Source organism: Ascidiella aspersa, chromosome 1, assembly GCF_963924565.1.
Source record: "Ascidiella aspersa chromosome 1, kaAscAspe10.2, whole genome shotgun sequence".
Taxonomy (NCBI): Eukaryota; Metazoa; Chordata; class Ascidiacea; order Phlebobranchia; family Ascidiidae; genus Ascidiella; species Ascidiella aspersa.
In genome coordinates, this window is record NC_139447.1 from 30,583,906 (window position 1) to 30,598,285 (window position 14,380).

The 14,380-nt window shown below is 36.5% G+C and overlaps 2 protein-coding genes across 3 annotated transcripts in view; one reads left to right on the plus strand and one right to left on the minus strand.

Moving 5' to 3' along the window:
- Positions 1 to 669: 669 nt before the first annotated feature.
- On the minus strand, positions 670 to 1,978 carry LOC146169723 (phosphatidate cytidylyltransferase, mitochondrial-like). Its single transcript, XM_083389082.1, has one exon. The coding sequence runs from the start codon at positions 1,843 to 1,845 to the stop codon at positions 742 to 744; it is 1,104 nt and encodes a 367-aa protein (XP_083245208.1). The 5' UTR covers positions 1,846 to 1,978; the 3' UTR covers positions 670 to 741.
- A 485-nt stretch (positions 1,979 to 2,463) lies between these two features.
- LOC146169724 (sperm-associated antigen 17-like) overlaps positions 2,464 to 14,380 on the plus strand; it is a 43,326-nt gene continuing 31,409 nt past the window's right edge. For both annotated transcript variants that reach the window (XM_083393359.1, XM_083380341.1), the window contains exons 1-17: positions 2,464 to 2,597; positions 3,019 to 3,159; positions 3,363 to 3,585; positions 4,125 to 4,256; positions 4,662 to 4,844; positions 5,282 to 5,469; positions 6,162 to 6,351; positions 7,048 to 7,232; positions 7,796 to 7,933; positions 8,352 to 8,545; positions 9,359 to 9,585; positions 10,011 to 10,091; positions 10,682 to 10,827; positions 11,072 to 11,226; positions 11,750 to 11,940; positions 12,853 to 13,104; positions 14,082 to 14,214. In XM_083393359.1, coding sequence (XP_083249485.1) covers positions 2,514 to 2,597; positions 3,019 to 3,159; positions 3,363 to 3,585; positions 4,125 to 4,256; positions 4,662 to 4,844; positions 5,282 to 5,469; positions 6,162 to 6,351; positions 7,048 to 7,232; positions 7,796 to 7,933; positions 8,352 to 8,545; positions 9,359 to 9,585; positions 10,011 to 10,091; positions 10,682 to 10,827; positions 11,072 to 11,226; positions 11,750 to 11,940; positions 12,853 to 13,104; positions 14,082 to 14,214 — 2,843 coding nt within the window. In that variant the 5' untranslated portion in view covers positions 2,464 to 2,513. The remainder of the gene's footprint in view (positions 2,598 to 3,018; positions 3,160 to 3,362; positions 3,586 to 4,124; positions 4,257 to 4,661; positions 4,845 to 5,281; positions 5,470 to 6,161; positions 6,352 to 7,047; positions 7,233 to 7,795; positions 7,934 to 8,351; positions 8,546 to 9,358; positions 9,586 to 10,010; positions 10,092 to 10,681; positions 10,828 to 11,071; positions 11,227 to 11,749; positions 11,941 to 12,852; positions 13,105 to 14,081; positions 14,215 to 14,380) is intronic.

The window sequence follows — 14,380 nt, forward strand, 5'->3', positions numbered from 1 at the left end:
ATATAAACAATAAAACTCAAAGTTTAAAAACCAGAGTAAATCAGGATCAGACATTTAAAAAAAAAGGAATATATATTTTGCCTATACTGGCATCTTCAGTTCCTTATTCAATTAGAAAGAATAAGGAACTGACGATGCCAGTATAGGATTCCTTTTTTTTTAAATGTCTGATCCTGATTTACTCTGGTTTTTAAACTTTCAGTTTTATTGTTTATATATGTGTCAGCGGAACAGGGATCGACAAGCAGAAACCATCCACAAAGATACGCCCTTCTATATATATATATATATATATATATGAAAACAAAACACTTTTAAATAAATCTATCATGGAAACTATCTCTTTGTAATTAAGGTTTGCCAAGAAATAGTGTGTTCTGTAGTTTTTTTTAGATTTAATTTATTCACTTCAATAAAAATAGGTGAAAATAATTTCATGGCAAATATAATTTAAAAAGTTTTAGATACACAGACAATTTTAAATAAATTCTGTATACATTTATCTTCTAAAATATCAAGATTCTAGTCATGTTTACATCTGTCAACATATAAATGGAAAAGTAGCAAACCTAAGAAATGTTCAATAAAAGGGAAAAGTGTATAAAATATGTTTAAATAAACTCAATTAGTCCACGATTATGTATTTGGCAAATAGTACTAATACCAAATGGGGCCCTATATATTGACATATTAACAAACCAATAAAATCTGTTTGGTAGCCACAAAGTTATATTTATCATTTTACAAATTTTTAACAATGGGCTTTTTCCCGCTAAAACCTTTACTCATTTTAACAACCTTTTTCCAACTATATTTCATTGAAGTCCATGGGCCAGCTGTTAAAATTCCCTTTACACTCTGTGACTTAGTGGAGCTTTGCACAATGTTAATTATTGCCTGCTGAACGACATCCGCACAATCAGGATACCTTGCAACACTTTTTAGTATTTCCTCCACATCACGGATGTGCTTTGCTTGCAGATCAAAGATGCGGCATATCTGCAGCTTTAATCGCAGTGGTAACCTTTTTAAGTGAGCGTGTTGCTTTGATGGTGATTTGTCTTGATCGATGACTCCAGATTCCTTCTTCCAAAAAATGAAAGGTTCACCAAGAGAGCCTTCTTGAAATGAGGTCTCTGCGATTCCATCCAAAACAGGATGATAAAGCTGCTGAAACCGTTCAAAGTTTGAGTTGACAATCTTAACCACTTTATTTCTATCCTCTCCAAATGTCATGCGAAAATCGCCTGTGTAGGACAATCCTGTAATGGCAGTGTACAGTTCCAACTCTGTGAATGTTTCTGGCAGAAGGATCAGTGCAGTTAGAACAGCACTAATAAGGTTAGTCTTCAGTCCTTCTAAAAGCATTGGAGATTTTTCAAAATTGTGATGAACGATATGCACAGGCTTGTGAAGGCGCCCTGCAACATAAAGCTTATCCCAAGATTTTAAATCTTCTATCAAAGTATTCTCGGCAATCACACCATACTTTATCATCCTGCCCGCCATGGCAATGTTGGTGTTGTAGTAAATTCCAGCGCCGTAGTCGTTCATTAAAGGAACAATTCTATTAATTCCGGCGGCTCGCATTATTGACGAATAGTGACTCCCGTTCATCCTTAAATTGTTGCGATGCCATTTTTCCGGATCCTCCACAACAAAGATAAAGTCAAGCATGTTGCTCGTCGGAGATTCTCCAGGGTTTTGTGGAAAGATTCCTGATCCATAAGAGAACACGAGGCTCGTTTGTCCCGGGAATGACTGCAAGATTTTCTTGTAAAACGGCGTCGCGGTCGCCACTAGTTTGTTGTTTATGGAGCCCAAGAGGCATCGCGTCAGATACATGATTTGACACGATGTCAAGGACAACGTATACTGATTCGATTTACATGCAGAATCGGCTTTAAAATTAATATTATACCTTTAATTTATTCTAAAAACTTAGCGGTACCAAATGGCCAGTTCTTTATTTGGTTTAGTACCCAGTCAACCGTAATATTTCGGTGTAATGATCAACAAATATTCAGTCAACCAAACAAGTAATTTAAACAACACTTCAAAGAGAAAAAAGTTGAAATTTATTGAAGTATTAAAAATTATGTTAAAATACGGATGAAAGTATCTAATAGATTTTTTCGTGTTAAGTATTTGTTTTGTATATAATAATAAAATATTCCCACTAGTGTTAAATCCAAATTCGTTGTTATGGAAAAATGTTTCCTATGCGGCAAGAAAATTACTAAAATTAATAATTTATGTTTGCTTCTAATATAAATAAATGTTGGTTTAAATAGTTACATAAATATTTACTTGTGAATTGCTAGGTGTTTTTCTAATTTTTAGTTTATATTATGTCAAAGTATTTTAAAATCATTTTTGTTTGCAGATACGGATTGAGAAAGTTTTAGTTTTATTCGTTGCTATACAATACAAACTTAAAATAGCCTGATTGCAAATTAAATTAAACGTTCAAATCAAACGAGTTTAGGTAAACTAAATGCTAATTTGGCTCAATGTCAAAGAAACGAGGAAAGAGTTCGTCTGCAGCCGGACAAGGAAGATGGGAAGCTGCATTATTGACTTCTGCTTTCGAGGAGGTTTGTTTGTGATGTAATCAATTTTATTAATTTTGCCACAATGCCACACATGGTTGGTCTAATACACGGTTTTCGCGACTTGATTGCAATTGTTGTTTACCTAGAAGCAACTGTTGCCAATCTAATAGACTGGAACGTTTGCAGGTGGCTAGAGCATTTTTGTATTTACTAATACACAAAAGCACAAACGTCTATAACTAACAAAGTGTGTACAATTTTTCAAAATTAAGTTGATGTGGCCTTTATTGTTACTGCCATTGCATTAAAAGGCATTACGCTTTAGACCCCGGATAAGAATTCTACCACAATGAACAATATTTGGGTTAGGGTGCGGATTAGCATTTGGGTTTGGTTAGGTTAAGCATTATTATTATATATAATAAATATAATAATACTTTAACCATCCGCTTTTTAATTGCAGGAGAATTGGAAGGCGAACATTCAGTTTGTTGTTGAGAATGATTTGCTGGATGAAACACATGTCAAAGCTTTGGCAAATGTGGTTAAAATTCCACAACGACGCCTGTTCAGTTTTCTACACAAAGATGATCTCATGAACATGGTACATGCACTCTATTTTATGTCCAAGGCCTTATATACACAATATTTTATGTTTAAGGAAGATAAAGGTCACACATTATAATTTATTCAAATTACAAATTTATGTAAATTTTATCAACAACCTTAGACTTTCTTTAATTGGTGTTAAATGGAGAAATTTAATGTTTGGTTTAATTGTTTTATATTTATGCATATTTTTTAAAGGTTAATGAACTTGGAAACCCTAAGAACAAGAAGCCAGCCAAGGTCCCTCAGTTCTATGAAGTTACAGAAATTATATACGGACTCCTTAATGCCAATCAAGATATTCCCTTGCCACTTTGGGCAAAGCTCATTAAGTTTGGCCTCATTAATATCAAAGACACCGATATGACAAGAAGGGAAGATAGACTTAAAGGAGACAAGGAGAAAACAGACAAAGGCTCTGGTAAGACACCTGACAATCTATGAAAAACGATAAATACTCTAATGGACTGTATGTATTAAGGCAGTGTTTCTCAACCTTTTGTTTCTAGCGCTCCCCTCAGAAATAACAAATAGATTGCAGCATACCTACAAGATTTTTTTTCCATGTCGCGCAGTGTAGGAAGTTATAATTGGATTTATTCCACCCTGATCTTTACAAAAAAAGTTGTAAAATATGAGCAAAAATAAGATCCCTAGAGATTCTTAAATATCTCTCGGCAGTCGGTACCCTTGAGCATTAGAAATGGCACCCTAGGGTGCCGCGGCACTCTGTTGAGAACCACTGTAGACATATTGTTGCTTTGGGTTAAAAAAAAATTGAGGTTGAAAATAACAAAAATTGGTGAGAATTCAGTACACTTAGTACCTTTAAATCTTTAAAGTATCTTGGTTTTGAGTCTGATGTTATATATAGGTTGTTACATTTTTTAAGATGATCTACATATCGATGAAATGATAAATATTTTTCATTGTTTTCACCACTTATTTTTATTTTTTTAGGAAAAAAGCGCCCTCGTAGCAAATCACCTGGAAAGACAAAGGGCAAGAAGACGCCAGAACCACAACTTCCAAAAAAAGATTGGAGCACTTTAAAGAAGCGAGGAGAAGATGATGATGATAATAAGTTTATTGGTATGCTTCGAATTTAAATCTGGTTTAAACAAGACTTTTCGAAAGTTTGGTGTTTATTGGTGTCTAGTAAAATTCCTGCAAATCATTGACCAGAAAATTATCTTATGTTAGTGGGCTTAAACACACATTACATTATATTGCAACCCAAAACGATCTTCATATTTACTTTAGGGTTTAAAGAAAAATGCGTAAATGGTTCTATGAGTGTGCTAAACTTGCGAATAAAATATGGTTTGTTTTAGAAGTAATTTTTAATTTTATTTATTTACATTAACGCATCGACAAACCGGCATCTCATTATAAAACATTTAAAAAAAATATGTTTTTTAATTTAACAAAAAAAAATTCCCACCCAAGTAATTTACCCACCCTAATTAATGCCCACCTCGACAACTTGATATTAAGACGACGAACCGGACGACGGGCCCCAGCATTACATATTCGTAAGCGGGTTCAGACAGCCCCAACTTCTCCCCATTCTCGGCGAACTTGGCGTCAACGTCAACGGCATCATCAAGGTCCAGTCGGACAACTACGACTCGGCCAAGCTCAACGAAGCTGTAAAGCAACCTTCGACTGCCCAAGACGGTAAGTACAAAAGAAGTACCTTGGGCGCAGCGATCTTGTTGTGCTTCATACCCTTTCTTCTGTTTAAACTTTTTCCTTTTAATTTCTAAAGGCACTTCTGTCGTCAAACGATTCAAGTAAGCGTCTTTATAGACCGCCAATGGCGACTCTATGAAGGGAGAAACTATATTCCTTTTAAATTATTCGAATTACAAAAACACTTTGAAGCGCTATATGGTTCCATCTATAATTTCAACACTTTATTATGTACTTCTAAATGTACATTTAAAAATGTTTGTCATAATTCCTGCATATGTGAATGCCAAATTCCCATTATAGCTAACAAATCACCCAGCTGTGCTTTAGAGTATATGTCTTTAAATCGAGCAAAACGATTATTATTTAAAGGTGTCGCCAACTAAAAGCTGAAGCAGTGAACCAAATTTTTTCTATTGTAGACGAGGCAGTGGCAACCGCCCAAGCCAAGCGGGATTCGCAGAGTAAGGAGCTGGCATTGTTCTGGAAGTTGCTTCCCGTTGTACTGGGGACGTGCCCGCCATCCTCGCGACTGCAGGACATGGGAGTGTTCAACTACGTGGTCGCCGAAACGCTGCTGCCCGCCGACTGGGAAGACGCCGACAATATGGTGAGTTTAGGGTTGTAAAAATTGCCGTTAAGGTATGATCTCATGACGTTTTTTATGCGAACTGGAAGGACTATTTTCGTTGTATTTTTTTTTGGTCTTGAAGATTGCGAAATTGGAATGCTCGTCGAAGCACAGTTGAAGATGTTGACAATGTTTTATTAAGCGTTTAAACTGAGGTTATCCTGCTATTTGTTGTTAGTAATAGTAACTATTAAAAAAAAATCATTATTTAGCTTGGACCAGTAACTATTAATAAATTTATTTAGCTTCAAATGTTGTAAAACGGATTTAAAAAAAAATTATCTGTCGTTAGTAACCACTGATTACAGTTCTTAGGAATCCAGTAATTGCACTTTTATTATTAATATTTAACAGAAGTGAAGTTTAAATTCCAAATTTGTTATGTGTTCAGCTTTTAGTTGTACAATTATATGAGTTGATAAACTGGATCTAATATCGTTATGTGTTCAGGTTATTTAAGTTATTACTGTTTCTTAGGTAAATACAAAAACTCGTTTATCGGTATTAATTTAAAAAGGGACGTCGGTCGATCTTAAGATAGAGGCTATAAAATATGGTGACAAGCCCCCTAGCTAGCCGCTCAAAAACGCTTGCTCAATTAGACTACTGGAGTTGAAAAGCATTATTGCCAGAATCAACGAAAGTTTTAAAGAAGCCATTCCGCGTAACAGGTTGGATTCGGCACGGCGTTGTTCGAGGACCTCGCCTGTCAGGTGTACGACTCGCTGGACGCCCAGCGCCAGTACCTCACCTACCTCAAGAACCTCAACCTTCTGCACGTGCCTGTACATGGGGAGCGACCGCACGCTACCATTGAGGAGCCGCCGGCCGAGCCGCAGCACACTGTACCTTCGGCCACTGGTGCGTTTTAACTTCGTGAACAACGTGTTTTTTTTCTACTGAAATTATACTTTTAGAATCTGCTTTGGCTTGTTTAGCTCTAGGGTTATTCATACTTTTGTGTTTATTTGCAAACCAGTACCAATGAAGCCGTATTGTCGTCTAGCTAGTTCACCACAGGCTGTTATGAAAGCCTTCCTTATGTAGGCATATTAAAGATTTTCACACATACAAGCAGGTCTGCGGAGTCGGTTAAAAATAACCCGAGTCCGACTTCGGCCAAATGTTAGATTTCGCCGAGTCCCGAGTCCGGCTCCGACTCCACAGTTTGTAGTTCACCCATTTCTGTAACTAAAATAAGGTGGATATTCATCAATCCATTCAAAAAGGTGTCGTGTAATTCATCCACCCACATTACATGGTTGGAAAATATTGAACCATAATGCTATTTCACCTTTACAATTTACCAGTTGCAGCCTTATCAGAAATCTAAATTCGAACCTTACCACAGGCTTGTTTTTCGCACTTTTCACCTAAAATATGGTGTTTCATGTGTTAAATAAGGGCCAATGATTATTGTAGTTAGGCTTTCCGAAACCTTTTTACCCCTTATCTATAGTTTTAAGCCGTGTAGCCTCAACTTAATCAAATAGAAACCAAAAACGAAGGTATCCCACTTTAGCTTTGCCATTATTTAAAACCTAAGTTTTAAACCAGGCAAGAGGGACAAGGGCAAGAACACTCTAGAGCCGCCTTCACAGGCCGCCAGAGAGGAGGCTGTAACTCCGATCGTTCCCCCGCTTAAACAAGAAGTGGACACCCGATACTACCACGAGCTGATGAGCAACGTGCCTATGGAATCTGTCAGTGTGTCGCTCGTAATGCACTGTATGCTCGAACAGGTAGGGGAGCTGTTTCCTTTTGCGATTTTAGGCGATGGCTGCTATACTTCTTTTTTAGCTGTATTGGCATAGTCGCCCTTTTGGCTATTTTTTCTATAGTTTTGTTCCTGTAGGCTAAATAAGAAATGCGTTTCTAGAACACAATGCTCAAGAATATTACTCGAAACGTTTATAATTTGGATATATAACATTACTATAAGATAATTTAACCGATAAACCACTTTCATCACCAAAGACAAAAATGAATGTATTTAGGTTCAAGAAGGCACCACGACGTCGTGATGGCTAAATTTTAATACGCCGAATGCATTTTTTTGACATTTAGTTAAGGAGTTAAAGTTCCCCTTCTAAATAATAATTGTAATACAAAGGCGGAGGTAACGAAATTGTTATTACAAATGATATGTTATTTAAACATATTTAGCAGTTAGTGTCACTTGATAACATCCAACGTTTGTTGAAGCTGATATAAAGCACACTTACGGTCTCGTTCGTCGGGTTTCGGGCGAAAGTATTACCTCGAGGTTACGTGTTTTAATCTGTCTTTGTTCATCTCTTCATAGGTTGTTGCCACAGAAACCGACATGGTCCTTCCGAGCGAGAAGGAACCTTCGAGAAGACCGGACGGGATCCATCTCGCTCTGGCCGAATGCATTGCCGACGCGCTTGAAGGATTGTGTCTTACTGACGATGAGGAAAAAGTCAGTAAAACTCGCTAATTTATATTTCTTGACATCGATTTCCTTCTAAATAGTTTGACCTTAACCGGTATGTTTCTTATGTCTACCATGTTTTATTACGTATTTTTTTAACTCATTCTAAAATATTTCGTCCCTGGTCCAAGAAAACCAATAATATTTTTTCAGTGTTAGCGTTGGAAAAAACGGTTTAAGAACCCTTGCTCTAAGTTAAAAGAGATGAATCGTGTTGTTTAAAACCCATTATCCGGAAAAATATTTTTTAAAACCGTGAATTGTGCAGAAATGTATTTTTGCGGACGAAGTCTGTACTTCGTTAGAATCCAAATAAAGTTAAATAAAATGAAATCGAATTTATTTAACAAATAAAAAGCGCGTATTCTCCTGGAAACAGTAAGTGAAAAATTATCTTTCTGTGAAGGCGATCGCTGAGGAATTCCCGACCTACAAAGCAAAGCGTGAGGCGGCTGAAGAAAAGAACGTCAAGCCTTCCGGACCGCTGCTGCTCCAGTACGGCGACGATTCGGCGGTTAGGACACATCACCTGAAGGAAAGCGACGGATTCGAACCGAAGCTGGCCGAGGAAGCAGTGCTGCGCAAACTGCCCTACGCAAGGTTTGTGTTTTTTTTGTTTGAGTGCGATTACCAGGCTATTTAAATAAGATTAGTTTCTGTGTTAACTAATGCATAAGTTTTCGAAAAAAGCTACCAACAGCGTGTAAAAGTGCTGTTTGAAACAGATTTTTCATCGAATCTTGTCTAACAACGTTGTACTACCTACACTTAGCCTCAGCAGCAACGCCACATTTATTTACTGTGTTAAAATCAGGCAATTAGTTTTACCAACCTAGCATACACGCTCCCGCTTCGTTGAACAATTTTTCTGTTACCAAAAAAGTTCCAGCTTTGTTGTAAACAAGTCATTTTGAAATTGATTAAGTCCAAGTTATTTGTTAAATAATTTATCTCCAAGTCAGGTCTTTTTTAACAAAAGTCAAATCCCAGTCCAAGTCATCAGTTGCCCAAGTCAAGTCATTATTACAGCAAGTCATCTTCAAGTCAAACCACTAATACAATAATAAAACGATAAATTATTAAAATAGGTAAACTCGTCCGATTATAAGCAATAAATCAAATGAATAACAAAAAAAGCAACATGCAGCAATCTAATCGTTGTATGTGCCACACTTGCGATAAACAGCTCAATTTTAATAAAATGGTAAATGAAAATCCTTAATTTTAACCTAAGTCATTTGACTCATTGAAATGGACTTAAGTCATTGAGTCAAATGACTTAAGTATTTTGTCTAAAAGACTTAAGTCAAGTAAAGTTATTTAAAAACAGTGACTTAAGCCATTATAACATTGGGGCACAGTACCGATGTTTACGTACAATTGGCAACCACCTTATCACCTCCACTTCGCTAGGTTCGCCAACGGCAAAGACATCCCAAACCAGCAGGTTCTGAACGAGCGCTCGTCGCGCCTCCACGAGCTCTTTCGATATGCCACGTCTGCGGCGACCGACCAGCAGCAGAACGCAACCATCAGTAACAGCGACGTGGATCGCGCCCTGCGCCAGTTTGTGCTCGAGAACATGGAGCTGTCCAAGGTGGACGAGAACGGACTTATACAGAAGCCCAAGTCGGCTGGAGGTAAGGACTACCGGTTTATTTGTTTTTCGGTGATTGTTATTTTTTTTAAGATCGAAATTGCGGCCTCTTTTCTGGAACTGTAACTGCAGCAGATCCTTGTTTTTTTCCCCTTATGGTGTAATTATATAGATTTAGAAATGTCCATTTAGTTACAATAAGCTATTAAAATGAAACGTCAAAACTAGTTCAAATAGGGAGGAGACTTCACTAGAATGTTTTAGGCACATTAATATTTTAGTTTTAGGCTCAGCAAAGCCTGAGCAGAAACTTTGTGTATACCATTTGCTTTCGTGTGTAAAGTCACAAATGTATTTTTTAATGCAGTTTGTCTCTGCTTACACATTGCGGTAACAGTTACGCAACGCGTAGTTTTATGATTTAAAATTTGGATTTTTTTTTAACTTGGCGTTTTTATGTTTTGACAGGAAACTTGTGGGATGACCCTTACTTGGAACTGGTCGAAAAACTGGAAGAAATTAACGCGAAAACCGATCAAACGGAAACAGGTTTGTTTGTTATTTATCCATAGTTATATCCGTTGGTAGAGCGACGGTCCCGGCTTGGCCGGAGGACGTGAGTTCGAACCTCACTGCAGGCTAGTTGTTTTTCTAGTCTGCTCTGCTTGCATCATTGATCGACAGATTCGGTGAGTCTGCAATGGCTTTCAGTGTACTATTTATCTATAATGTCAATTTTTTGTACTTGGTTTACAAGACTGTTATTATCGTACTTAATGTAATAAAAAAATGTCTATATTTCAAACGAATAACGAAAGGCGAAAGAGAAAAAAATTTCCTTCGTTTATGGTCGACCAAACAAGAAACGAAAAAGGCCTTTTGCCTTTGATTCAATCTGACCACATCTCAAAACACTTAAACATATAAAATCAACGTTTAATGTATCTTTTTTTCTTATATGCGTTTAGGCGCTTCAAACTTCGTTTGTAGTTAACATTAATTTATTGCCACCCGAAAAATTAACGTTGTACTTAAATTAGAGAAAAAAGTTAAAAAGTAAAATCATTTTAAGACCAACTTAACTGTACACTAATTTAGCAAGTTAAAAACCCATAACCGTTCATTGTGTTAAATTATAGAAGCATCAAGCGATGCCGAAAAGAACGACAAAGAAAAGGCTGACCCAAGTTCGGTTACGAACGAACTCGATGGCTTTCTTGCTCCGAAACGAAATTATGATGGCTACAGTTTTAAAGAGAGCTTTAATTGCCCAGTATTACTGCAGGTAAAAAATTATTTAAAAAAACACAGAAATCCTTTCGTTTTTAGTAGTATCGTTAGGGTTAATGCTAGGCATATATATGGTATTATTTTTGTCTTTTACGCAGTTTGAAAGGTTTGTTTTAATAGTTACCATTACAAATATCTGTATGGTTTTCCATACTGTTTATCATATACATTTAGGGACTTTATATCAGCCATAATGTAAATCCGGTAAAATTTTAACATTGATGAGTGTATTCTTAAAGGTTTTGGAAGAAGCACACCAGCTTTATCCGTGCATGGACACCTACAAACACAAGCGTGATAACTCGACTTTGGTGATATTTCACAACCCCATGTCAGGCCAGCTCAAGGGAGACGTCCAGTGGCAAGCAAGTCTGCATTCCGATGTTGGTTTCAGGTAAAATGTAGTTTTGTTTCACCGGTCACTGTTATTAAAATACATAAATCGTTAAACAAAAGTTTGTTTTTAAAAAAGCGAGCAAGCGATTTTCCTTAATAAAAGCTTGCTATGTCATGTAAATGCCCTAGAAAGGAAATTGTCATTGAAACACTTTGTCTGATAACAATTTACCAAGTTATGGTGCAAAATAATAATAGAAATAATTTTGGAATAGTTTTAAAAGCAAAGAATTGTTTAAGTTATTCTCACTCATCAGTGAATTCTACTATTTCAGATTTTTTCTGTGTACATTTGTACCTAAAAAAATATTGACCTCCGAATGGTACAAAACCTAAAAAAATTGCAACTTATAGGAAAAACAAAGAAAACCTACTTCTTCAGAAATGCGCAGATTACAACAACCAAAAACTTCTTACAATGTAACGTCAAGCGGTTCTAAATACACATGAAAAAGAAAACCACTCAGGATGGGTGTAAAACTGTAAAATCTAGCTTAATTATTAATCAACTTCTTTTACAGAAACTACTTGGAGCACGTGGCGGGTTCGATCTCAGAGTGGACGAAGCTTGAAGAAAAAAAGTACCAAACCGAGCTGGTAGCGCAGGAGCTGGAACGGGCCAGGGTGGCGGCCGCCCAGCAGGCCAACGCCGACGCCGGGACTCCCCCTCCGACGAGCAAACGTCCCCGGTCGAAAAGCCCCAAGAAAGGAAGTAAGTTGACGAGAGCTTCAGTTGTGGTTTTTGATCGTATTTTTTGTTAAATGTTCTTCCTGGGTGGGAATTCTATGCTGTTTAATAGTCTGTGTTATCCGTTGTTTTGTTGTTAGTCTCCTTTTGTTGGGTTAATTTCTAAAATGATTAAATTGTCGGCAATCATGGGCTGCTATTCCAAAAATACTTCAGAATCGGATAATCATTGTAAAGACTGGAAACTATACTGAGACTGTGCAATAACACTTCATGGCTATTTTGTCATCTGTTTAAATTGAAAACGTTACGATAACTCGTTAAAAAAACATTACCATAACTTGTTTATTACATATTTTTTGGGTTAAAATAATCGCTCGAAAATATAGCACTTTTTTCAACTTATCACGGGCCCTATTTGTGTTTTTTGTTGATTGCTATACATCAGTCGACTTTATGGTATATATAGTTTTATATATATAGTTTTTCTTATACAATTCTGTCTTTGCTTGTTTTGTTTCTTTGGGCTCACAGTGTTCAAATGTACTAACAGTATTATTAGCATGGTATTTTAAACCTGGGGACACAAATCACACATCTGTGTTTTCCATATTTTTTCAATTTACTTTAGGTCAGGGGTTCTTAAATTGGGGTCCATGGACCGCTCGGGGGTACATGAACTAGTTTTAGGGGGACCATGAAGGCCTAATTGAAATGTTAGGGTATATTATAAAAGTAATCTAATTTTTAAAGAAAATAATTTAATCAAACTCCATTTAATTTTCACATTTTTAGACAAAAAAACGGCTCGTTTCTGAAGTCTTCTCGTTTTATGTCTAAATATTTAATTCCAACCGTCGTCCCAACCAAAATTTTTATTTAGGGCTGCCCGTTAAACAGAAAAAGCACCTTTTCTTCAAATAAAACCGTTTACAGGCCGCCGTGGCAGCGCGTCTCGTTCCTCGAGCAAAATCGGCGGCCAGGAAGAGACGCAGCAGTTCAGCTCTCCGTTCGTTCACCCGGCATCACTCAAGGCATCCGCCGAGATCCTGGCCAAGCAGAAAGAGGAAGAGGAAAAGATGAGAAAGGAGAAAGAGGCGAAGCAAGCGACCAGAGGAAAGTCGTCCGAGCGTGGCAAGCAAATCAAGTCGGCGGCAAGCAAGACATCGCAGGACGGCAAGAGACCAGGTAAGGGAGATTTTTTGATTTACTATAATTTTTTATTGTATTCACTTTCAAGTAGTTTTAAGTTATTTCGTTCAATTCTAATTTAGTTTCATTTTTTTTTTGGTTTACATTTTTTTCTTTATGATTCGTTGCAATTTGTATTGCTTAAAATTGCTATGATCAGTTAGATTGATCTTAGGCTGATTAGATACGTTTCGTTTCGAATCGTTTCAATTTGTTTCAATTCGTTTCGATTTGTTTTGATTCGTTTTGATTTTTTATTTCGTTTTGATTCGATTTGATTCGTTTCCGTTCATTTCCATTCGTTTCGATTCATTTTGATTTGTTTCGATTTGTTTCATTTCGATTCGTTACGATTTGTTTTGATTCGTTTCGATTCGTTTCAATTCGATTCGTTTCGATTCGTTTCGATTCGTTTCGATTCGTTTCGATTCATTACGATTCGATTCGATTCGATTCGTTTCGATTCGTTTCGATACATTTCAATTCATTTCGTTTCCATTCGTTTCCATTCGTTTCCATTCTTTTCAATTCTTTTCAATTCTCTTCAATTCTTTTCAATTCTTTTTAATTCTTTTCGATTCTTTTCGATTCTTTTCGATTCTTTTCGATTCTTTTCGATTTGTTTCGATTCTGTTTGGAATTATTTTGTTAATCACTTTTAATTAGTTGATAAAATATTATTATTAGCTATATTTTTTGTTAATCTGGATCTAAGCCTGTTCCGACATTTCTAGTTGTTGATCTTTTCTTCATATCGTAAGATCCAAACAAAAACACAAAGGTTATAAAAAAAATCCAAAACAACTTTATTCTAGAAGATTCTACGTGAATAAGATTCTAAGCATAACTGACGACGCTATTTGCGTAACTATATAGTAATCTGCTCTTGTTAAATAAAATTGTTTTGGGTCTTCGTGGTTTGGTTGGATCACTTTTAATCAATTTCGAATTGTTATCTGCTTTTTTCAATATAGGTTCAGGTAAACGACCGAGGTCGGGTCGTAAATCAAAGTCGAGATCGAGCTCCCGATCAAGCAGCAGAGATAGAGAAGACAAGGAAGAGAAGCCAACTGAGACTCCAAAGGAACCGAAACTGCCTTTCACTGGGTACGTGACAAAATATCTCCGATGCTTTTGCCAGGCTTTTTTGCGCAACGTTTTGAAAAGCTGTTCTTTGAAGAATTTAATTTTCGTATCTTAATTTTTGCAACAAAATCCAAGGTATTAAATGATTTGCCCGAAAAGAAAGCAGTATCTAATATGGGTTTTCACG